We start from the raw sequence: 24,971 nt of genomic DNA, 5'->3' as shown, positions 1-24,971 counted from the left end.
ATTCCACTGGCAGAGAGGGTTTTGCAAGTGCCTACTACAGTTCTGTAAACATGAGTTGGCATCCAAGCATCCTCTTCATCACCTTTGCCCTCTAGAATCACCCTGGTCTAGAAATAATGCATGAAAATAATGAAATGAGAGAGAACATGACTTATAGAAGTTCTGGGCTAAGGATGACCATTCGTAACAAGCTTTTTGCAAAAGAAAAGCATATGCTTTTGCTGGGAGAATGCCTTTCTTTCCCATATGGCCTGGATAGTCTCAAACTAGTGGTAGGCAGAAAAGTTCAGACTGTTTTACTTCAGTTGCTCCTCTGAGCCTGTCCAGTCACAAAGAAACCTTACATTAGTTTTGCAAAGATGAACTGGTAAGATGGGGGGGTTTATTTTGTTACTAGTAGGACATGGTCATGAGGAAAAAAAACCAATCAAACTTGTTTTCTCAATAAGACCTTCAATCAGCATCTCTTAGAGAGAGAAGAGATGCTAAAAGGACTCCATACCAAAATTCATGTTAAGTGTCCTTTGGGGTTTTGGTTTGGGTTTTTTTGTTGGTTTGTTTTGGTTTTTTTTCCAGCCAAGAGGAAACAGTGGTGAAGCACTGGGGCTCCCAGCTGTGAAATCAGCCTTTCTTTTAAAAAGGTTTCTCCCACAGAAAGAGGCAGTGTCCTGATGGTATGGCTTTTGTTTCAAATTACTGACATTAGATGCAGATATTCTTGCAAATTACACCAATAGACATATATTTCCTTTGTTGGGTAGGGTTGTGCTGAGTAAACTCTTACAGAACCTAAATCTTTTTGAATGCCTTGGTCCACGTAAACCTGTATTTAGACTTCATTATGACACCAAACTCCATAAACTGATGTAGTAGTGGACAAAAGTCTACCCTGCTAGACACAAAAAGTTGTCCTTGCTAAGAGAAAGAAAGAGGGTGTTGCTGCTTTATATGCAGAGCCTGAAGAGTATATATAAGACTGATATAGAAAAACCTCAGTCTCCTGGAAATAAGAGATGCATTTTCTTTTATTTGCATTTGTAGACAATTTTCCTGAAAAGTGTCATCCCTCCTATTTAGTCCATACATGGAACTACTGTGACAACCATTTTTCTCATTGTTTTCCTACTGAGAGCATTGGTCAGACCCTCTTGGAGGTGTAACAGATTGTAAATGATGTCCCAGCATCAGGTTTGGCACATTTAAGATGCTTTGTCCTCTACTTAAGCTCTACCTTGTCCCACACAAATAACACAGCAAAGCAGCATAAAATCACCCAGGTGCAAGCTATTAACAGCATGGCACATCTGACATATCAGTCACATAATCCAAGGCAGAACTTCAACTGGTGGAAGCTCAGTGTAGACATGACTAAGGAAAGGTTGCTGGATTGCAGTTAGAAAAGATGGGAAGGATAACATCAGTCACTGGGATCAGGGAACGTGTCTACTTTTCATTGTTCTTTATTTAGCTGAAGTACAGATTTTCCTTTTGGCTATGATCAGCCATGTCTTTGCCACACCAAAATGAGACCATTACAAAGCATGCTGCTAAAGACTATACCTTCCAGCCCTTGAGACTGAAACACCAGAGAACGCAGACCCATTGCAAAATGGCAATATATTAAGAGATTCCTACAGCAGAATGGTTGGAGGCTGTCATCTGAAGCAAGACACAGCCCTGTTCTTCTCCCAAGTACTGTAAATCCATACTAATATCTAAGCTCGCACGCAATGCCTTTCTTCTGCTAGTTCCTAAACTAGCCATCAGATAAGAAAACCACTGAAGAAAGAAAACGATAAAGGTTCAAGATCACATTGGTGTATTTCCAAAAAAGATTATGGTATTACCCTGGAGCACAGAAAGCATTCGCATCACACTGTGAAAGAAGGAACTAATTACTAGCCCATGGGCAACAATATCAGGCACATGACATGCAGCGGGCAATATCCCTCCCTGTTTGATCTCCTTTTGTCACTGATCGTACCAGCAACCTGAGACAATGTCAGGACTCGGAACAAGTTGGCACTATTACTTTACGCCATGAAATATGGCAACTGGAAGAGAAAATGTGCTTTGAGCAGTTTTATCACTGTGCAAAGCCTGCTGATAATTTTACAAACTGCCAGATGGGCATCAAGGCCACATCAAGCGGATACAGCTTAGCAAGTGACATTTGGGCTGCTAACGCTGAAATAGCAAGCACACAGACATCAGTTTTGCCCATCTTCAGATTCATCAGTTCAATGCTGCTGCTTCTTCAATAAGATTAACTTCCAGGTGAAACATCAATTTAATAACTCGAGGCTGGATAATTTTAGTATTGCTTCAACAAGTTGGCAGAACTAGAAAGCGTAAAACTAGGGAAATGCCTTGTTTTGAAATTAGCTGTTTTCAATTGTTTATCACTGCAAAAAATATGCAGACATTAAAGAAAATGCAGTGAATTTCAGGCTCAGGAAAATGGTCCTATTCCAGTGATCTGAAACAAGCACTGCTCTTGCTTCCCCAACTTCTTTCCTGTAACCATGTTTACTCTAAGCAGCCTCTGAAGCCTCAGTTCTCCTCTTATTGTAGTGTCTAATAATAACATACGAGATAACTAATTACAGTAGACTTGCTATCCAACCAAAGTCATAATCCAGTCACACATGATGTTACTGATGCACCTGTCTTGAGCTACAGCTTTACCTTCACCTTCTCTTACACTGCAAAGTTCTGCTAACGCTCATCAGCTTTCTTTGTCATTGCAGTCCTGGGTTTGTCTGAGTTTTATCTGGCTCAGAAGTGATGGTTACTTACCAACAGAATGAAAACCTGAGGAGGCCTTGGATACCTTCAAATCTTACCAAATTTCTTGAGATTTATTATTTATTTTACAAGTATAGTATTTTACAAAATTAAACTACCTGTCTTGCTTTACCACAGTAATTTTTGTCACAGTAGTGCTAGTAAAAAAAACACCTTGATTTTTTTTTAAAAAGCCAGGATTCAGAGTAATATGAATTCTGTGACTGTGGGTTAAAGCAGCTACTTAGATCTGTGTGCACTTCTATATTAGGGAACAAACTAGAACCTTCATCTTTCTGCTGGGCCATAAGATCCATGGCCTTACTTTCTTAAAAATAAAGGTTAAAAAAAAAAAACCACCCAATTCCAAGGAACAAAATTTTGCCTGTATATTAACATTTTATCTTGCATAAATGTATGTTTCAGCAGTTATGAAAATGAGACAGCTGACAGTTGACTACTATATGTGAACAGATGCTGCGAAAGCTTCCCTTTAAATAGTTCTGTCAATGCAATGTCAATTTTAGAAGTGACACCACTGCTGTTCTAAGACATGATCCTGCAAACTCTTATTCACACAGGGAGTCCTGCTGATTTCCATAGAACATTTACATTTATAAGACTCTAAAAGGTCAGGTCCTTAGTTGCAGAGCTCTCCTTAGCAGTGACTGACAAATATACAACAAAGTTTCCAGTAGCGCTGAACACTGTACTTTAGGGCAATGACATTTATAGGCAGCGGTATTCGCCTAGACGATACGTACATTTTCTTTCGGAAGTTACACGGAGCACATTAAATACGCTCGAGAAACCATTAAAGGAGCGAAAGCGTAAAGATAAAAAACGCCATGTGAAACCAAGCTCGCGGTATTAAGCAGAACTTTGAAAAATTCATCTGCCGAGAAGATAGGCTGAGCCCGAGCACAGCGCGGTGCTGATCCTAAAGCAGCCTTAGCTTCTGCCACGGCAGAACCGCCGCGGTACGCCGCCCGCCCCTTTGTTCGCTCCGTTCTCATAGCGGTTCTCTCGGCGGGCGGAGGCGAGAGCCCTTTACCGGGGGCACACGCCGCGGCGGGGCCGCTGGGTGCTGAAGGACAGCGCGGCACCTCCGGGCAACCCCCCCCCCAAAACCGGCACCCCCCCCCCGGGCAACTTCGGAGGAGGCCGAGGACGGCGCTTTTTCGGGGACGAGGGAGAGGGGGGGGAGCGTCTCGGCCCGGGGCACGGCGGATCGCGCACCCCCCCCCCCCAAGCCACCCCGCTCCCAAACCCCCCCGCGGGAGCACAAAGCGGGGAGAGCCGGGGCTGAGCGCCTGCCCCCCCCCGGAGGTCCCGCCGAGGCACACAAAGGCTCCGCGGAGGGGGCTCGGGGCCCGCGGGAGAGGGGGGGGGGGGACACGACCCGCACCCCTCCCCTTCCCCGGCACTTACCTTCAGCAACACAAAGAGCCAGAGGAGGCAGGAGCGGGCCCCCGGGGCCCCTCGCCGGCGGCGGCCGGGCATCGGGGGGGACGGCGGCCGCGGCCCTCGGGGGCGGCCGGGCGGGGGGGGCTGCTGCTCCTCTGCCCCCTGACCCCCCGCCTCCGCGCCTCGCCTCCCTCCGCCCGGCTCCGAGCCGTGCCCGGCAATGGCGAATTGCGGCAGCATCAGGCGGCCGGCGGCGGCGGCGCCGACCTCCCCGCCGAGCGGCGCATCCTGCCGCCCCCCGCCCCTTTTATTTGGGGTTTGCGACGGGGAGGGGGGGGGGGAGGAGGAGGAGAAGGAGGAGGAGGAAGGGGAGGGAAGGCGGCGGCGGGGGGGGGGTGTCTCTCCTCCCCGGAGTTGGGGCGATCGCGCAGGGGTGGGGGGAGCCGCCCGGCGGCTCCGGCAGCGCCGGCTCCTCGGCGGCCGCCGCCCTCGCCCCCCCCCCCCGCCCCGCTCCCGCTCTCCCTCTCAGCATCTCCTCGCCGCCGGCAGGCAGAACCGCATCCCCGCCACCCGCCCTCCCCGCTGTCGTTCTCCCTGCCTCGCCCCGCCGCGATCCGAGGGGCAGAAAAGAGGCTTTGGGCTTCTGCGGGAGGCGGCCGTGCTGGAGCTACAGCCGGTACCCAGGGACCAGGAGGAGACACGGCGGTTGGAAAGAAGGCGGACTGCCCTACGGCTGCTCTCAGGAGGTAGAAAAAAGAGTCAGGAGAGCTCTTCGGGGGCTCAAGGTATAGGTCTAAGCCTGTAAAGGGGGGAGAAGAACTCATCCTGTCCCATGAGATCCTCCGGCCCAGTGATTAGAGGGGCACATGGAAAAACCTGAGGTCACCTCTCCTGTTGTGTCTTCACCCTCACATCCCACCCTGAAACCCTGCAAGTTGATCAGGGCCATCTCCAAACTGAAGGATAAGCAAACTATTCATCTTTTCAAGAGTCTTGCTTAAGGTGATGTCCTCAGGAAAAAAAAGGGGGGGGGGGGAAGAGCAAAACAAAACAAAACCAAACCCAAAACCACCTATGCATGCCCCCCTCATTCAACCACAATGATGAAAATAGTCTTTCCAAAACAAGAATGCATCAGAATCTGGTTTGTCACCAACCACACTCTCACTCACACCAGTATAAATTAGGGTGCATCCTCGGTGCAGCTATCAGAGCTATAACCAATGTCAATCTGAACAAAATAAGGCTGTTTCTGGGGCATTAACCTTCAAAGCAATTTTGGATCTAGGTGTGGTGTCCATTGCTTATAATAATGGGCCACAACCTCACTTTTCCTTAAAAAACTAAAATAGTGGCTGAAAGTAGATTCAGGGTTTGTTACCAAATTTTCCAAGTCATTTAGGCAAGGTGAACTCCATTAACATTCTTGTGGGAATGTCCTTTAAACTGATCAATTACAAAGTTGTTTTCTACCAGCGTTACTAAATTAGACAATAATGAACCTGCGTTTCAGAGCCCTGCCCAGCTTATATGTGGCATATTTTTGATTTTCATACAATTTGGGCCTTCAGTCAACAAAAGCTTGATTTCAAAGTGGCCAAAGCCAGAGAGGGATGTGCTTATTTTGTACTGAAATGGGCCCTGGAGCACTGATTTGCCACACTTTATGGGGATTAATCCAGAAAATGAAGGAGAAAGTCAGGTCCTGTGTAGATGCTGGCACAAAGCCCAAATTTAGAGCTCCAGAAGGCAAATGCTATTCATGTCTTCATTTATAAGAAGCTGGGGACAGAAAAGACCTACTCAATGCTACCAGTGAAGGACACAGGCCTCTCTTGGGTACTCATCACTCTGTTGGTGTTTGGAGAATTATCTGAAATTGGTATGCAAGGAGTTAACCGTAGCTAAATTTCCTTCAGTACACAGGTTTAAGATGAAGAGAGAGGTTATCTGAAAGACAGAGCAGTGAATTTCTTTAGGAAATTAAGATTGTCATCAGTACTTGAGAGCTGTGGATTTAAATTTAGGCTAGGAAATTCTTGTTTACTGAATAAATTAAATTGTAATAGTCAGTGATTTTTGACATTAAGATTGTACTTTATGCAGTCTTTCTTCTCCAATATTCCACTCATTTACAATATTTAGATGTTAAAATGATGATGGCATAAACAAGACTAAAGACACCTAAAAAGCAAAAAAACTAAATATAAAATTCTAGTAGCATTTTAGCCTCAGAACAACACTATTTGAATCAAAGAGTTAAAGTGAACAATAGCTGAAAGAAGTGAGAAGCGTTCCTGGAATGAAACCTTCAGTAAAGGACTAAGACATTAAAACATTCTGGTCTGGCTGTTGCAGCAAAGAAAAATGCAGCCAAAAGAATGCAAGAATAGCATCCTTTTTAAGTTGTGGGGGGTCTAGTGATACCCAACCTTTTAAAAAAGTGCCAGTGCTTTGGGAGGTTCCAATCTGCCAATAGAATCCCTTAGAAAATGATCATTAAGTTTGGGTTGTTTTTTTTTAATTAAAAAAAAAAATTAAAAGGTGTTTTCTAGCAACTATTTGGGATTGTGTTAGACACAGGCAGTAGACCAGTTCCTGCCAAGGAAAGCCTACACCAACTTCGAGAAAGAAGGTATAATGTGAGCAAAGCTATCAAGCGAAGATTATCATACTGGAGAGGTTGTGCTCCAGGCTTTTTCAATGGGTGAAGCCTGGAAAGTCATACAAAGCATTTCATAAGAATGCAAGAAGGTAGGACACGAAGGAGGAGCAAAAGAAATATCTTCTTTTCTGATAGGAGGTGTGAAAAGTAAGTACAGACTAGAGAAAAAAAAAGGAACCATGAAAACAATGGCGACCTTACTTGTTTACAGCATCTAAACAATAAAAACAGCGAGTCTACTAATAAACCAGCAAAGCTTTAAAAATAACAAGACAATGAGATATCTTCCTTTTACTCAGGGAAAAAGAAACAGGGCAATTTGTAAGTGTTTGAAAGTGGGCAGTTAGTGAAAGGTACTGATACAAGGGTATTCCAGAAGCTCCAGAAGTCCTTCAAGCCCCTATCCACCGCTCAGAGGTACATTGATGGTCAAAAGGCTTCCGAAGGGCTCGATAGCCCACTACATCAGTCCAGGAGGAAACAAAGGAAGTAGTCAGCAGCATACCTCACAAATTAATGTGGCATTTGGTTTCTTTGAATGTAAAACAGGCAAACATTTGAGAAAAAAATTAAAAAATAAAAGTCAGCATAAAAGTGCTCAAATGGGGAACCCACGCTGGAGTAAAACGTGGCTTTTTTCTGCATCAGATACTGTGGGTTTGGTGATTTGACCTAAAACTTCCCCCGCCCCCCATTGCATTCCAGAATTCTGAAAAACCCCTTCTTGGCACAGTGCAAGCTGAAACATATTCCCAGTTACTGAGAAGGCCCTGTAGCAAGGACTAAGTCAAAGCCCTGACCTTTGCATTTCTGTAGCTCCTGCAGTACACAGCAGCTGACTGAACAGGGAGTCCTTCACTCCACCAGCAAGTTCCCTCGACTCACATAAGACTGACACTCGTGAATCCCTGCCATCTTTTCCCAGGATTTATTGAAGGTCATATGTGGCATTATGGCATGGATATACAGTCAGAGCGTGTTGAATTATGAGCATTTCTCATTTTTCCCTAGGAATCTGTTCTAAGCATATACTTGGAAGGCATCCTTAATTTTTCTTGGGCTATGATGTACGCTGGGCTGCAGTGGTATCAGAGCAGGTTTAAGGGACTTTGGTTCTCTCTACATCCACCTGGCAGAATTATGGTGAAGCAGAGAATTTGGAGCAGAGGGACCTGCCAGTGAGGTGCGTAACAGGGTATTATGATACAGACAAAATTCCCAGAGACCTGTCTGTGCTCACTAGATTTACTGTAAAATCTGGGGATGAATTATTTTGTGATGTGCAATATGCAGGAACATGATAAAGATATTTCAAGGTATTATAGGACACAGATCACTAGGAGACAAAAAACGTTAAAAGAAAATCCTCTTGCATTTTACGAGCACCACGTACAAGCAGGACTCCACATCAAACACACTTTGTCAAGAGCTTCTCGGGTAGCTCATCAACTACTTGAAGGTTGTGCTAGTGACAACGTTAGAGCTTTACCTTTAATTTAATGACCTAATGAATTAAAACAATCGTGGTTGCTTGTCATCAGTGATTTAATGAATGTGACATCCTAACTGAATGAGCATTAATTACCCTATCCCACCCTAGATTATTAGAGAAAAATAAAAGTCAAGATGGTTTGTGGTTTCAAAAGTTTATAAAAGTGTTCCTGCTTGTAGCCTACCTGGACTTAATTTCAGGTTTGCAGTAAATTCTTCCCTTGCCCCTGAAAACCCCAAAGCAACACACAGTCAGATCTACCAAGTTTGCCTGGCCTAGGGGGAAAAGCTGTAAATTACCATTTATTCTTAGCTGCAGTATAAGCCCAGATTTATATGAAGCTTTACAGGCCTCAGCAAGTCTGGATAAATATGGCATGAAATGAGGTTTATAAAAAAAACCCGCCCAAAACCCTGTAAGCAGAAGAAGTCCTAGCCCATGAAGTTTTTGAAGCAAAAAACATTTGTGGCTGAAAAATAGCTTATGAAAAAAAAGCATGGATCCTTCTTAAATATAGTCTAACCTAAAGTCCTTTCATTTCAATGGCAGGAACAGATAAAACAATAACAAAAACAAGTGCAAAGGGTGGCTGGAATAACGTGCATGGGTTGCCGCTTATGCGTTCAAGTGCAAATTTATCTTAGCTTTCTTTTTGATAAGTACAGGCCCTGTGACTTTTAAAAGCATGTCCCACAGCCCCCCTAACAAACAATTTGACAGGTTTTTTTTAAGATCTGTCTTTTCATAACAAGAATGATTGACACACTTCAGATGTACAACCTGACCAGCTTCCAGATGCCTATTAGTCTTTCAGTGCAAGAGAAGCAGTGAACTATACCATGAAAGGTCATTTCCCTTTAAAAAAATTGTCTTTGACATTGAATTTTCTCCCCTATAAATAAGTCTATGAAAGATTTTGCCTGATATTTCTTTCCTTTAACACTGTGCAGTGTTCACTGAAATTATGTATGGAGAGGAACTGGGAAGTTTTGGGTTTTTTTCTGCAGAATGCAAGAAGCAACTTTTATTTCTCTCTCCTAGGGTGTCTGGGTGCTACAGTATGCCTGAGAAACAGAGCAAGTTCTGTGAATGGAGTTTTATACCAAGAAAAATATTCATATATGTTTACCTTTCTTGTGAGCTATTAATATTTGGTCAGTGCTGCCTGGTATCAGGAACCATCTCTTCTACTCTATAGTTCTCCCTCAAATCTCAGCAGACATAGTCAATTAAAATAATTGCTGTAGTTTATAACTGTGCTTATTTTGTATTGTAGCCTGTATGTTTCCTTCCAGATGCAGCTCGTTTCTCCATTTTTGTCTATGATCTGAACAGGTCAAAGGCACATTCACTCTGGAAAACGAGGGAGTTTAGGCATTTCTGACTGTCTTTAGCACCTTCCCCAGCCGTATAAGATGATAAAAAAAAAATAAAATCAAGTGATCTTTTCTGCTTAAGATGGGTACATCTTTCCAGGGGAAATTCTCAGTATTCAGTTGTACTTTACATGGCAGAACAGTCCAGGCCCTTTATCCCCCCCCAAAATCTGAAAGGAAAAACATCCAGAAGAAAGACTGGGTTCTGGCTCGCTCCAGTCAGCCACAGACTTTAGTACCTTTCACCTCTAAAATATATTGACTTCCTCTGACCCTCAGAGGCTCTATTGATTCACAGAAATCTGAGTCATACTTACAGGAAACATTTCTCTCCCCAGAAATTTACAATAGGAGCCGCAATTTTGCACAGATAACATCCTTTTCTTCCCTCGCATCTACACAAAATTTTTTTTCTTTCTTCATGGTATGGGGTTACCATATCCCAGTATACATGTGCATGCCTTAAATCAGTGCCTTTTCACTCCCATTTCCCAAATGGCCTCAATAAGCAGCCTTTTTGCATTAGCAATATTTCTTTCCTACAGAAAGATAATAATATTAGCTTCTGCGTACTACTTCCCAACCACAGGTATCAAAGCATTTCTCAAAGGAACAAGAATAGCTGTCCCCCGGATCTGCAGGTGAGGGAAGTATATAGCTCATATACTGTATAGTAGCAGAAGGCCACGAACAGAAGCACCTCAGAGTCAAAGTTTCACCTTGAAACTGAAGAAAAATAAAGGCCTTGTGAGGTCTGCAGTCAGATTTGTTATCTCTTCTCAGCAGAAGTTACCCACGGGTGGACAGCAGCGTGAAATCCAAACTAAGACAAAAGAACCTTTTCACGCATTTGGTTGTAGTGCCCCGTTATTTTATCTGCTCCCTGCCTGTATTCCCACAGCAGCATCCGTGATGCCACCCTCCTGCCCCGGGGTACCCATGGGTGGGGTAAGCAGCCCTGACCCACCCTGGTGGGATACTGCTGCCAGCCCCGGCCACCTTTGCACCGTGCTCTTCCTCACCCCTTTGAAATGAGATGCTCTGCTTAAAGAAAGGACACTTCAGCATCTTCCCTCTGCTTCACTAAAATCCCAGCCAATCAATCAGGCAACAGCACGCGACTAAAGCAGTCGGTCACATCGTTTGATTAATCATGCCAATTACCAGGTACTCAGAGTAAACAATTTCAAAAGCAACCCAGAGTGGAAAATGGGCCTGCAGCTATGTAAGAATGGGTCAAATCACTTAAAATCATAAACATATTCATAAAAATCCCATTTCATTCACAATTTACTTCCTAGGGGTGAGTTTCATTCAGAGAAGAGAGAAAAGACAAGATTCAGCAAATATATTATTGGCACCATCAGGTGTTCTAATTTCAGCTGCAGAAATCACTAAGGAAATCAGGTTAGCAGGATTTAAGAGAATTTTACGTATTATATGGGAATAGGAAGAAAATCTGTAGATTTATCAGGTAAGGCAACAATGTTCTCTTTTTAAATTCAGTCTTTAACATTCCAAGATCTCAGGGGTCAGAAAGAGTGTTAAACACAAAGGACAGGATGATGCAGGTTTTTTCTTTTTTTTTCATTTTTGCCTGTCTGTACGTTATACGTGGGCTCATTCCAGAGTATTTGGAAAAAATGTCCAACAGTAGGACGGGAAACAAAAGCTTTTTCAAATACATAAGTGTCAGAACATCTCTACAGAATCTCCCCTCCATTTTTCAGACCCACTACACACCTACTTGCAAAATCTTAATTAAAAATAGTCTGCTTTCCTTTTTCTTGATCATCTCTCAAGGAACACATACAGTCTATCCCATTTACATAAATTAGCAGATTAATATGTCAAATGCATCATTTATGAACTTAACACACTCTCAGACTAATGGGAGTTGCATTATTGACTTCAGCAGACATAGGTTGCCTCCCTTATTTTTTGGAAAGTTATTTAATAGAGATTGATATGATGAGTCAGCAAACTGTTTTTTCTAAGATGACTTTCACCTCTAGGAATACTCCTTCACAGTTCATATAGCATATTTTCACACCCAGCTCTTTCTAACACCGTGATTTGCTGTCCCTACCGTGACACCTTCAACAACCCCTTAAATCAGAAGAAAGCTAGCAGACCTGAGCAAGTCAGTCAGGTAGCCGTGCTGTCTGAGTGAATTAGGAGAAGCAGAGCCCTTAGCTGCTGCCTCCAGCTGACATCAGCACCGATGCTCTTCCTCCAGCAGAGCAGGTGAAGTCTCACATGGGATGAGCACGAGTCCCCTGAGCACATCTGCAACCTTCCTGCCCCTTGGGCCAGCAGCGCCTGCCTGTGCGGGTGTTTGCTCTCCACCCAGCCCCACCAGGCAGCTTCGCCTTCACCATCGGCGCTTGAGCAACGCCAAGGGGACGACTCCACAGGCGACAGCTCTGCCTGGGCTGTTAGTTGCTTCACAACAGCCAAAACCAGTATGTGTTTTCAATCAGCCTATTTGACTAATGCTGGAGGAGGGCAGAGGATGAGAGCTCGTTGCGATGACACTGACCTAGGTTAGATGGGGAAAGTTGAGGGAGAAGCCAAGTGCCTGTCCTCTCCCCACGAAGAACACTCCTGCCTGTGTCCTTACCCAGTCTCGGTGGTACCACAGCAAAAGCTATGCCCACCCAGCGCTCAAGGTAGGCTAATACATATGAGGACACATATTGCCCAAATCGAGCACAGGTATCAACCTAGTAAACTAGGGGGGTGTCCCATTATGGAGTTCCTGTGAGATAAAAGAAATCATCTGATATTCGGAGTCTACTGCAAGGCAGAAAGCTTTTTATAAGGAAAACCTCCCACGGTTTCTGAAGAGGCCAAAGTTTGAGCTAACTTACATATTGTCTCCTGCCCTGACCCACATAGCCCTTACAGGGTAGTGTTGAAGTCTACTGAAGTAGCGTGGGGCAGGCTTGTGCTTCAGAGGCATTTCAGAGCCTAGAGACTGTCAGTCTCCAGTGGGAGTGGCAGAAAAAAAAACAAGCCAAAAAAAAACCCCAAAACCCCAAACAAACCAGCACTGCTAGCACTCTGCAGAAGAGTCCCTGCATTAGCTTAGCCAAGGTTATCAAATCCGTGACAAATATGGGGTTCACTTTCTTATGCTTCCAGACAACCCACAAATCTCAAAGTGCCACACGAACTAAATTGCTATGAAATTAGAGTCATACAAAACTACATGCAACAATAAAACCCAGAACAATCTTCATTTCCATGGCATTTTTGTCATAATTAAAAATATTCATAGAGCTTTACAAAGCATGAAATTACCTTGGCATTTCCATATCATAGAGTAGAACCTTGGCATCAGCTCGGGGTAAAACTCTGGAGCCCCGGGAGGCTGCACACTACACATCAAACGGGCATCTATAGAGCTGTTCAAGTACACACCGAACGCCTTGTGAAACCGGAGGCAGCTACGAAATGGCTGGAGTGGTCCGACGCTTTTGGACAAGACAGCTCTGACATTTTCTGTCAGCTTAGGAAAGCCGCACAAAGCGAGAGGTAGATCAATAGCATAGAAAACATCAAAATGACATTATGGGGACTTTGACAGAGGTAAAGTGTTTACAAGCATAATGCTTCAGCTGCAATAATTAAATGTGGAGCTTTACTGAGGCTGTGCATGGAAACAGCCCCTCTGAAGCTGACTGCTAGCTGACATGACCCAAATACATGCACGGGGCTAAAAACCAGTGAAAACAAAGACACCTTGGTACAGTAATTCTCAGAACCTGAGTGTAACCAGAAGCAACTAATAAAGGGTGATGCTCATGAGACCTGATACACCTTATGTCTTCTATTCGGCAAAGGAAGTGAAAATGTAGAACTCTCCATTTGAAATGTATGAAGTGCCATGAGTGCTTTCTGACAACAGCTTACTCTGTTAGAGCATTACATTCCTGTAACAAACATCTACGCAAGTCAACGGAACAGTTTATAGGAGGAAATACCATTTATTCAGTGTAAAAGGCTTAAGAATTCACAAGGTCAGGCTGAAAATAACTCACATATGTGCCAAGAATACTTCGGCTTTGGGGTTCATGCCTGTTTTCAGCCCATCCTGTCTTGGGCAGAACAACACGTCCCCCTCCAAGTCTAATTAGATATTTGCTCCCAGGAATTTCATTCAGGCCTGCTTCTAACTTGGGGAGCTTGTTGACCGTGGACAGCTTGAAATTAAAAGGACTCCATTATTTCAGTAGCACACATAAATGGTTGGCAGAAAGGTACAGATACATGCTGGGGTTCAGAATAGCAAGATGCAAATTTGAGTAAGCCTTGTTGCAAATGTTTGACCACAAAAACCCTTGTGAAAGGATGCATATTAAAAAAACCAAACAACTCTTCAGTTTCTGTCCGGTCACTGAGTGAAACAAGTAATGTTCTAATATCAAGGTGGATTTGAATGCATTGCCATCAAAGTAATTACATTTGACAGAGATGAGAAATGAGATCCTGTTATATATGGCAACTCATTTTATTGGAAAAGTCTGACTGTGCCAGCAAAAAAACGATACTGAGGTCAACTGAAATTCCTGTGGAAAAGAGGATGAAACTAAAAAGGCAGACAATACCCAGATGAAAATACAGATTTTCAGGATAATTTTCAGTGCATTGTAAGACTAGGAGATTTATCTGCAAGAATTCTGTCAATCATCCTCACAGCACTGATCCATCCAACATGAATCAGGGTATTTTATCATTTTAAGGTGCAATATTGATTCAAGTGGTCAGCACGACAAGAATCAGTAAGGAGAAGATGGTTACTGTGCTGGCAACAAGTTCATTGTTGCAATGATAGCGAAAAAAACCCGCTGGACTGTGTAGCCCCAAAGGCTTGACTGAGCCTGAAAATGCCCGTTTTCTTCCAAGAGTCTCACAAGCAAGTAGACATCGAAGAAGCTCAAGATAGCTATGTTCTTTTCACTGGAATGGCATTAATAATGTTGGAAAGTATTTTTAAGAAAGGAGATCAAACAGTAATGGAAGTGAATTGATAACTGCTAAGATCATTATCCATGCAGAATGCACACAGGCGGACATTTAAGTTGTTGCTTACTATTAGAAAGTCATCATCCAAAAAATGTGATCAAGCAAGAGTCTGGCCCATAGCCTGAGGAGTAAGCAAAACCCTTGACTGGTAGCAACACATCCAAGTCCTCCAGATTTCAAATGAGGCACAGGCATTGCAATAGCCTGACATGGCACCAGGCATAGAGCAGAAGCATAGCAGCTTGAGGCCCTGGGATCAATCACCATCAGCTGATGAAGTACTTGCTTTCGCCGCTTCTCCCCATATACAGTGCTGTAGGAATCTAGCACATATGTCTTAGATACCCTCTTTTGCCAGACTGTCTGCTTTTCATTAACAGTACTTCTCTTTTGTGGTTACCAGTGCATTACCTGGGCACAGCTGTACAAATATTGCTGTCTTTTATGGATTTCAGGCTTTCTACCCATTTGCACCCCTGTTTTAGCCTTATTTTTATTCCCTGTTCTTCAAGTAAGCTGACCTACTTAATCACTTTATTCTGCAGCTCTACTGAGTACCACTTATTAGTGTCTGTTAATGTCAAAACATCCTGAATTTTTTTATTTTTCTGGCACTTTCTCCCCACTTGTAAGGCAAAATAAAATCATCAAATGAGAACAGCATTGGTAACCAGCTATTCTTAGTGTTTTACATGCAAGTATGTAAACTATTATGGCACTCATTTTTAGTACAAGCTCTCCAATAACCCTGAAGCATTCGAATGTTAGCATCAGTGCAATCAAATTATTTTAATTGTCAGTAAAAATGCATAAAATTAAAGCACTATCAGATTACACTTTGTTTTCATACACTTTAACCTATGCCAAGCAATATTTTGACTTTCATTCGAGTATGGCAAAGAGCTCCACAATATTAATTAATTAAGCCTTAAAATCTCTCTCCATAACAGGAAAATATTACTATCTCCATTAAACAGCTAGGTAAGCTGGAGTCAAACTGTGTTTAATGACTTGCCTGACTCAATGACAAATCCAGGAAGAGAGCCAAGAAGTTCACTTTCCCAATTCCTTCTGCTTTATCACTGGAAAACATTCTCTGACTCTGGGTAAGTGTTGCTCTGGGTAAGCATGCATGAACTGCCTCAATGAGTGTTGTTGGTTAGGCACATAAGCAAAATTCACTACATTTCCCTTTTGGTCACATATAAGAGAGACTCCATCAAGGCATGTTCTAATTAATATAGGAAGATGGTCAATATAATATGTTGACATCAAAGCTCACATTTGCTGATAATATATACCGTCTCATTAAATGGAGAGAATTAATTATAACAGTTTATCAATGTCAAGTTCTGAACTAGAGGCTCCCAAAGCAACAAATGCATCATTGCACCTTGTTTGATTTAATTTTCCTTTGCTGACAAAGTCAAATATGAATGTGCCAATGTTTATGAACTATAAAGCTTTTCCAAATCCATGCATTATTGTCTGCCTGTATTTTGCTAAAGTAAAAATCAATACAATTGCAGCACATTAAATTAGACTAGCTGTAAGTGATACAGCGTGTGTGTAATATCAGTGGTAGCCTTCTGAATAAATTAGTGTCTTGCAGCAGAATTAATTAAATTGATATCAAAGATAACTCTATTGCTTAATATTCTACAGTAAGGAAAACCCTTCAATGAATTTAAGATGCCCTCAGGAATAGGAATGTCATTGGAAACTAACAGATGCTAAAGTATGTCTGTGCAAACTGGGTAAGATTTAAAAAGAGTATCATTGAATTGGTGGGACAAATCTATTAATTCCTATTGCTCAGGTTAGTCTGTGGGTTGGGAGGGACATTCAAAGATATGCCTCTGAAATCAGAAGGATGGGGCAAGAATGTACACTAGGCTACAAATGGAACAAAAATAGACCAGTGTACGAACATACAACCCATTCACCAAGTGCTACAAAAATTGGCAATGACAGTATAAATCTCACAGCTGTAGCCATAATGTCCCTCTAGACCTTGTTCGTGGGTGAAAATAAACCTAAGCATTGAGCATAATCTTCCACACCACTGAAACCAAGTCTGAAGTTCTGTAATCCTTTATTCCCTTATTTATTAGGGCAAAGAAGTGGAGGAATATGGCCGGCAAAAAGCTTCAATTCAGTTCTCCCGAACTTTGTTTTTACTTCTTTTATTGGCAGAAGCACTGCAGCAGCTTCTCAGCAGCACTTGTTAATGCCATACCTCGCCTGCTCCTTTTTTCGCCTGTGTTACTCCACAGCAGTTCTGCAGGGGACAAAATGTGTAAGCGACTACTCCCGAATGCATAGACACGTTCAGCACCTTCACACTTTATTAATCTCTCCTTAGGACTCAATTTCATATCCAATGAATTGCTTAGTTATCCCAGGGTCCTACCCAGTATGTATTGAGTACCTTCACCTGATGGAGAGAGTCGGGCCAGGGCAGGCATGTTTGCAGAGTCTGAGGGCTCCACCTCAAGTTTAAGCAAAAGAGGAAGGAAAAAGGACCAGACCCAGGGAAAAGGAAAGGCTACCTTTGATTTTATAGATCCACAACTGTGTGTCATTTCATGGGGCAGCAGTGTGTACTAATCAGTAACAACTTTTCCATAAACCTGGAATTCCAACTCCTTTATATTCACCATCAAGGAGCTGGTATACAACTGACATTCAACAATTACATGGCATAACGTCAAAACATAATCCCAGAGATTAGCAAAATCCAACTCTTTAATTTTATTTTTCACCTTAGTATTTAAAACACAGAATAATTCTGTAAAGGAATCTGGATGCTGAGGAAATACAGAGATAGCTGCCTGAGTTGCAAGACTATGACTATGCTTGAAGCTAGCTGGATCCAGGGTTTTGGCTGCATCCTACCTCTTGTCTTTGTCAAATATGGCAAATTTGAGAAATTATATTGGCATTTATTCCTGCACAGACACTTATTTCTTCACAGGCACCCATCAGAGTAAAGCTTCAAACAGGCATAAGTGCCCAGTGCATTGAGAGGTTAAGAGAGTATCTGTGTGAACATAGATTACTTTACTTACTTAGACACAGACTACAATGTTGGAAGATGCTCAGCAGCCTTATTGCAATTCAGAATCTTAATATGATATATTATTTTTGCGTTACAGCATACTTGGATGTAAGTGTGAGAGAAACAAGTAAATACACCATTCTGCCCATTGTTCAGCTTCAAAAATCACAATTCTGATTTTCCCTATGTAAAATAAATACATTGGGGGGGGGGATCCCCTAAATCCTAAATATCAGCAATAGAACATGAAGAGCTCAGATAGCAGCAATGCTGGTTTCTTCCATCCCAATTAAAGAGATCATGAGAATTTTTAAAAATATAATTAAATCTCTCTACGCTATCCTCACCCCCAACCACAACAATTCTCTGCCCCAGCATCTTAGTGGATTCCTCCTGCGCCTTGACACGGGTGTTTGTCCCCACCGCACTGCCACACTGGTTTATGCAGAGTACAGAGAGGGTTACAGGGAACTCCCCCCCCCACCAGCCCGCTGCTGGAGTTCGCAAATATTGTCAGCACACTCGCATAAAATTTTCTGAAACATTGCCACCATGTGGCAATCGGAAGTATAACATGTATCATTTTCTCTAGCTGTAAAAGCTGCTTTTAACTTTTGTGGCACATGATGTTAAAAAGAGAAAGATTTCTGGCACAAAAAAAAAATAGCTCCAATTAAGATATAGTAAAAAAACCGAACAAACACACCCTGAAACCACAGTGGTCTTCATACACTGCAGTACCTTCACTGAGACCAGTTACAGTGGAATTTTAAAAAGAAGCATTACACAAGTGTGTCCAATATTACACAAATATTACATTATCAGAACTTATGAATTGACATTTTTAAGCAACTTAGTAAGTATAAGTCCCAAAGATGAAATGCCCATTTTGCACTGTTTCTCAAGGGCAAGCAAGGCAGATTTTGAAATATTATTATTCATGTAACTTTTGCCATAGGATATTCAAAGGTGAGGCAGGCAAACGGAGTTTACCGACACCTCGTTGTGGACAGCAGACTGTTACCACATGTATTCCTGCAGGACATCAGACACAGCCATTTATCTTTCATTTTTTTAGTAATTTACCATAGGCTCACCAGTTTTTAGCAAGCTGTCACGGGGGCTTCAGCTGGAGCAGCCTCTCACATGGGGCAGGCACCCCACAAACAGCACAGAGCCCTTCCAGCCCCTTCGCCCCCAGGGCTGTGATTCTTCCCCTACTAACCACCAAAGGCAAGCTTCACTGTCAAGGAAAGTTTATCCACATGTCTATTCTCACCAGGAGACATGCTAAGAAGAGACTATTTTTTAAATTTTACTGAAATACTGATGAAGATTTTAGTGAATGCTTTAAATTTCCTAGAAAGATTTTAGCAGCTCCTCCTACCAGTGCCATACCAAATCCACAAGGAATTGGTTAGTAAGCTGTGAAATCACTAAAATCAACAACTTTCTAAAAATCAGAAGAAAGGAGGTTTGAGGTTCTTTTTTTGTTTTGTTGTGGGTTTGGGTTTTTTTTAATTCCTTTTAAGTTCAGATAGTAGTGCTGACTCAAATGGAGTTGCTCATGTTTTAAATCTAACATCATGGTCAAGCTCAGAGAAGAAGAGCAAATAACTATTTCTCATCACAATAGTGTGCTTTACAAGCACACACAGACAAAAAAAAAAGAAAAAAATCACTATTTAGCTTTTTTTTCAGAAGTAAAATAAACCCCACTCCCTGCCTTTGGTAATATGCAAAATGGATGATTTTTCTTCTTAGGCTACTCATATAACAAAAATGAGCCTCTTATCCATGAATGCCACCAAGGGTAATAATGTCATTTCCCACAGCAAACACCATAAAACTTCGCACGCATTAAGAATATAAATGTGTTCTATCTTGAGGAAAATACCAGAATATTCATACATTTATCTAAGATTTCAAACGCATCATTTATTCAGAGAAATGTTTTGCTGATTTCCCAGGAGTAAGAAAAAGTATTTTAATCTCTGAGGTACTAGAGAAACCATGCTCCTCCTCTTCACAGAGACATAAAATCCAACCCCACGTATGCCGTGCCAGCAGCGGATTTCATGCTGTTTGACATGACAGGTACCAAAGTAAACAGGAAAAGCTGTAGCAGTGTGACAATAATTTAGCTAACATTCAGAAGTTGGAAACAGGAGAACTAAAGCCACTATAGAGCCTTTGAAAATACTTTGCTATGATAAAGACAAGTAAAGAGAGGGATACTTGCAGATTACTTAGTTGCTTTCATGTTATGTGCTTTGTTGAAGTATATAGAACTGGTCACACTTTTTATACAAAAAAAAGAAGGAGGGGCATAGAAGGAGTCTAAACATAAGTTACCCATCAAGATGTTTTCATTTTTTCACACTAGAAGTTAAAAAGTTGGGTTTTTTTCCTGTGTGAGCAGAGAAATTTTCTCCAGAAAACAGTTGACATTTTTAACGTAGCCTAGTATATGACCTGCTTAAATCTAAGCTTATAAGAAGAAAAATCAAGTCTTCCATTCAGAGACAAACGTGTGTTGGAGCACATAGTTGGACTGGGCCACTGACTCTGTTAATTGGCAAATTCTCAATGTTTTAAAAAAGTACTGAATGTTTAAAGAAATGACTTCAGCACCATTCTTAGCTACTTGTAATATTTCAAATGTCATTTGTAGTCCTCATCCTGCAAGATACATCATCCAGTGTAAGTACCGCAAAAAACCCAAACAACATCCACAATACTTACTGGGTTGAGGCACTCAGTCACGTAGAAGTTACAAGACACTTATAAATCTACATAACATCTAAGCCATTGATTTCCTTCCTACTAGCAAAGGTAACCCAGTAGTTAACATGCATTTCTCCAGAATAAACAAAGTAGCATATTACTAACCCGAGTCAGACTCGCTGGGATGAGCCCATGGGATGGAGCGAGGCCATCTCGCCTTGCAGCACGCACAACCTCTGCGGGACCATAGACAGGCAGCGGTACTTCTGGATGGGGGCTTGCCCACCTCCCCCTTCTCAGAAGGGAGGAAGGTAGAAGGTGGCAGGAGAAGGCTTATCTCTGCTTCCCACAATAAACCCATCAGCATAACTAGGCCACTCAAAGGGACACAGCTTCCTACTGTTAGCTCAATCTCAGGAAAGCAGAAGAGAAGAAAGGCCAGGTCTCTGAATGGCGCTTTGGCTAAAATGCCATTGAGCCACACACAGGTTGAAACAGTTGAAGCATCAGCTTCTGCTGACCCATCCCTTACTCAGCTGCTCCCTCTCATACAGCAGAGGAGAAATCTCCCCCACACCACTTCGGAGGGTCTGCAAAATTAACTGCAATTATTCAAGGTGCTAGGGAGCTGATTGATTTGCAGAGGCAAAATAGAAATGCTTTTCTATCAGGCTGTGTAGAAGACCACCCAGGGAGAAGCAGCATTAAGTCAGTGTACACAGCTTTAACTTCAGCAATTCTTGATTTCAGCCTGCATCAGTACTCGGTCTTAATATTATCATAATGTAATGCTTTCTATGGGATAGGAGAAAGGAACCATGGCTATGGAAAGGAACCTCATGAGATTTCAAGTGGCGAGGATGATGAGATCCTCTCTCAGCCCTTCCCAGCAAACAGCAATGCTTTTCCACGCTTCAAAAAAATAAGTGCAGTTGAACATTAAGCAGTTTAGGAGAAAGCCACAGAAAGTGAAACAATCTGGTGCCTGTAATCAGCGATAAATGCAGGAAGCCTGAGGCAGGTTGCTTTTGCAAATCTGACAGTGGAAGCTTACGGTGCATCGTTGCTGACACGGGCTGCCACCACTGCCCAGGTGTCGTGGTTTAACCCCAGCCAGCAACTAAGCACCACGCAGCCGCTCACTCAGTCCCCCCCCACCCAGTGGGATGGGTGAGAAAATCAGGAAAAGAAGTAAAACTTGTGGGTTGAGATAAGAATGGTTTAATAGAACAGAAAAGAAGAAACTAATAATGATAATGATAACACTAATAAAATGACAACAGTAGTAATAAAAGGATTGGAATGTACAAATGATGCGCAGGGCAATTGCTCACCACCCGCCGACCGACACCCAGCCAGTCCCTGAGCGGCGATTCCCTGCCCCCCCTTCCCAGTTCCTAAACTAGATAGGACGTCCCATGGTATGGAATACACCGTTGGCCAGTTTGGGTCAGGTGCCCTGGCTGTGTCCTGTGCCAACTTCTTGTGCCTCTCCAGCTTTCTTGCTGGCTGGGCATGAGAAGCTGAAAAATCCTTGACTGTAGTCTAAACCCTACTGAGCAACAACTGAAAACATCAGTGTTATCAACATTCTTCGCATACTGAACTCAAAACATAGCACTGTACCAGCTACTAGGAAGACAGTTAACTCTATCCCAGCTGAAACCAGGACACCAGGCCAGCAGCTGCCCCCAGCAGTAGAGGTGCTTATTGTTTCTTTCTGCTTCCCCTGCCACCTTTTTTGGACCACTTGTAGTCCCTTCCACTTCACCGCAACTCTAGATACTTCTGGCAGGGGCTGGCTTTGTGCAATGTGTTTTGGGGCTGAGGGTTTCTCAGGGCACATGGGAGCCTTCGATGCGGTGAGGACCACGTGGCTCAACCCAGGCAGCTGCCTATGGGAGGCTGCTCCTGGGACTGACCTTCAGGGACAGAAGCATACACAGGTCCGACAGCAGTTTCTCACTCCCAAACACCACAAAGCACAACGTGTCATAACACCCACTCAGACCCTCCTCCATGGAAGACCAGCATCCAGAAAACCCCACCATGTCCACCAAATGATTCTTGTTTGGAACTGCTGTCTTAATGCAGTTGCAATCAAGATAATAAATGTAAGTGATGCGCAGAAGGGCTGTGTTATCCAAGCATCCAATTAAATCTCTGCTTGGGATTTATCAACCACCTTCAAGTAAGCCATCTGCAGGCATACTGGCAATAATTCTGCAGCTTGCTCAGCAGAAAAATTGTGGGCATGAAAAGGATCCTGAGCAGGTGCTCCCAAGAAAGTGAGAAAACCTGCAGTGAACACAACTGATTCAGTCATGCACTGACAGGTACCCACATCTTCCTTCCTGTTTCTTTTTTTTTAAACTTCTTTTGGACAAGACATAAAACCAGATTCCTAACGACTCACACAGTTACTTAGGATCCCACAGCTCTTCCTATGAGATTAGGGGTGCTAAATGCACCATCATAGCCAAATTCTAGTCTGAACAATTATGATCTAACTCTTATAAAGCTCTTTCCTGTATCAGTTGGATGAGATACTTCTTTACTTCCCCTCCTGTAATGGATTAGCTGCCATTAGCAACTGCTGAAAGTGACCCTCTCCATTACTTTTAATTGTGATTAGCTGATTGTGGAAGTGGAAGGGAGGTTTTAAAGAGACATGATGCAAAAGGTGCCTTGAAAGGAGAGATTTAGATCTTTTCAGTGAACCCAGGCTTAAGCACAGTCAAAACAGAGGGTTAGAGGGATGCACTTGTTTTGAGTGAAGTGATCATTATTTCAGTTTACCAGCCAGCTCTGCTGGACTAGGCACCTGCACATGATGGCTGTAAAGGGCTGTCTCAGCAGTGCCGGGGTATGGTCCGTCTCTGCCTCAGAGGGGTCCCAGCCCCAGCGAGGCAGGCGCTCCTCTTCTGGTTGTGTGCAGAGAAGCATCCTGCTGCCGAAGAACAAGGTGAGTGCAAGGTTGTCAGAAGACCAGCCAAAGCATGAAATACTTTTACACACACAAATTCCGTACATGTCCCTCTTTTTAGCTGGATCATTTGGTTGTGCTGCTTCTATATACACGTAAAAGGAGACAGCTGTCATGATTTAACCCCAGCCTGCAACTAAGCCCCACACAGCCTCTGCCTCACCTCCCTCACAGTGGGATGCAGGAGAGAATTGGGAAGGTAAAAATGAAAGAACTCGTGGGCTGAAATAAAGGCAGTTTAACAGGTAAGGCAAAAGCCACGCACACAAGCAAAGCAAAACATGGAATTCATTCCCCACTTCCCATGGGCAGGCAGGAGTTCAGCCATCTCCAGGACAGCAGGGCTCCAGCACCCCTAACAGTGACTTGGGAAGACAAATGCCATCACTCTGAACATTCCCCCCTTCCTTGCTCTTCCCCCAGCTTTCTATACCGAGCATGACGTCCTATGGTCTGGAATATCCCTCGGGTCAGTTGGGGTCAGCTGTCCCGGCTGTGTCCCCTCCAACTCCTTGTGCCCCCCCAGCCTCCTCGCTGGTGGGGTGGGGTGAGGAGCAGAAAAGCCCTTGGCTCCATGTGAGCACTGCTCAGCAGTAACAACAACATCCCTGTGTTATCAACACTGTTTTCAGCACAAATCCAAAACACAGCCTCATACTAGTACAATGAAGAAAATTAACTCTCTCCCAGCCCAAATCAGCACAACAGCAAAAAGTGAAGTGACTTGGAAACATCACAGGAGATTCAGTTAAAATATTTCACCAAAAGTACACGTTTTTATCAGCTGATGTGATTCACAAATTTGTAGTAAATTCATGCAGTTATTTTCCTGAAAAAACCCTCAGATGATTGAAAATTTTTTACTATTTCAATGTTCTTTTTATTTGTCATCTTAAATTTATGGTTTTGGAAGCAAGCCTAAACCTAAAGCAGCAAGCAATCCAGCAAAGACTACTGCCAAGTAGAAACACTTTGATCCCTCCCCTTCTGCCTTTTTGGGGATCTTGTCTTATGGAACTGACAATTTTATTTGTTTATTGCTCTAGGTCCTACAAACACTCGCACTCCTGACCACACAACTGCTTTCCTGACAGCCTTGGCATTTAATCTCATATTCTCAAAAAATTTCTAAAGGGGATGGGGAAAAATAAAGCCTTATTTTAAAACATATGCCACAGCTTTCCTGTCTGATGTTCAACAAAAGCACATTCTCAGAACAAAAAGCCAAAGTCTTCTAACATTTCAGAGTGTAACGTCACTTATTTATTGGTATCCAATATTTATTTCATACAAAGACTGTAATAGCTGACTTCCACGTTATTCTGAAATCAGCACTTCTCTGTTCTCAACATTTCATTTTCAGAACTAGTGAGTGCTGCTGTTACTAGAAAATCCAGCTGGCGCAATGTCACCCTTCAGAAAACCTATCACAGATCTGG

At 42.9% G+C, this 24,971-nt stretch overlaps 1 protein-coding gene across 1 annotated transcript in view; it reads right to left on the bottom strand.

Moving 5' to 3' along the window:
• PTPRO (protein tyrosine phosphatase receptor type O) overlaps positions 1-4,434 on the bottom strand; it is a 159,673-nt gene extending 155,239 nt beyond the window's left edge. The window contains 3 exon segments of the mRNA XM_075051302.1: positions 4,219-4,271; positions 4,274-4,313; positions 4,315-4,434. Coding sequence (XP_074907403.1) covers positions 4,219-4,271; positions 4,274-4,313; positions 4,315-4,434 — 213 coding nt within the window.
• Between the last annotated feature and the right edge of the window lie 20,537 nt (positions 4,435-24,971).

This window comes from Buteo buteo, chromosome 19 (genome assembly GCF_964188355.1).
Source record: "Buteo buteo chromosome 19, bButBut1.hap1.1, whole genome shotgun sequence".
NCBI classification, from domain to species: Eukaryota; Metazoa; Chordata; class Aves; order Accipitriformes; family Accipitridae; genus Buteo; species Buteo buteo.
Note: the sequence above shows the minus strand (reverse complement) of the source record. Positions and strands in the feature narration are given on the sequence as shown.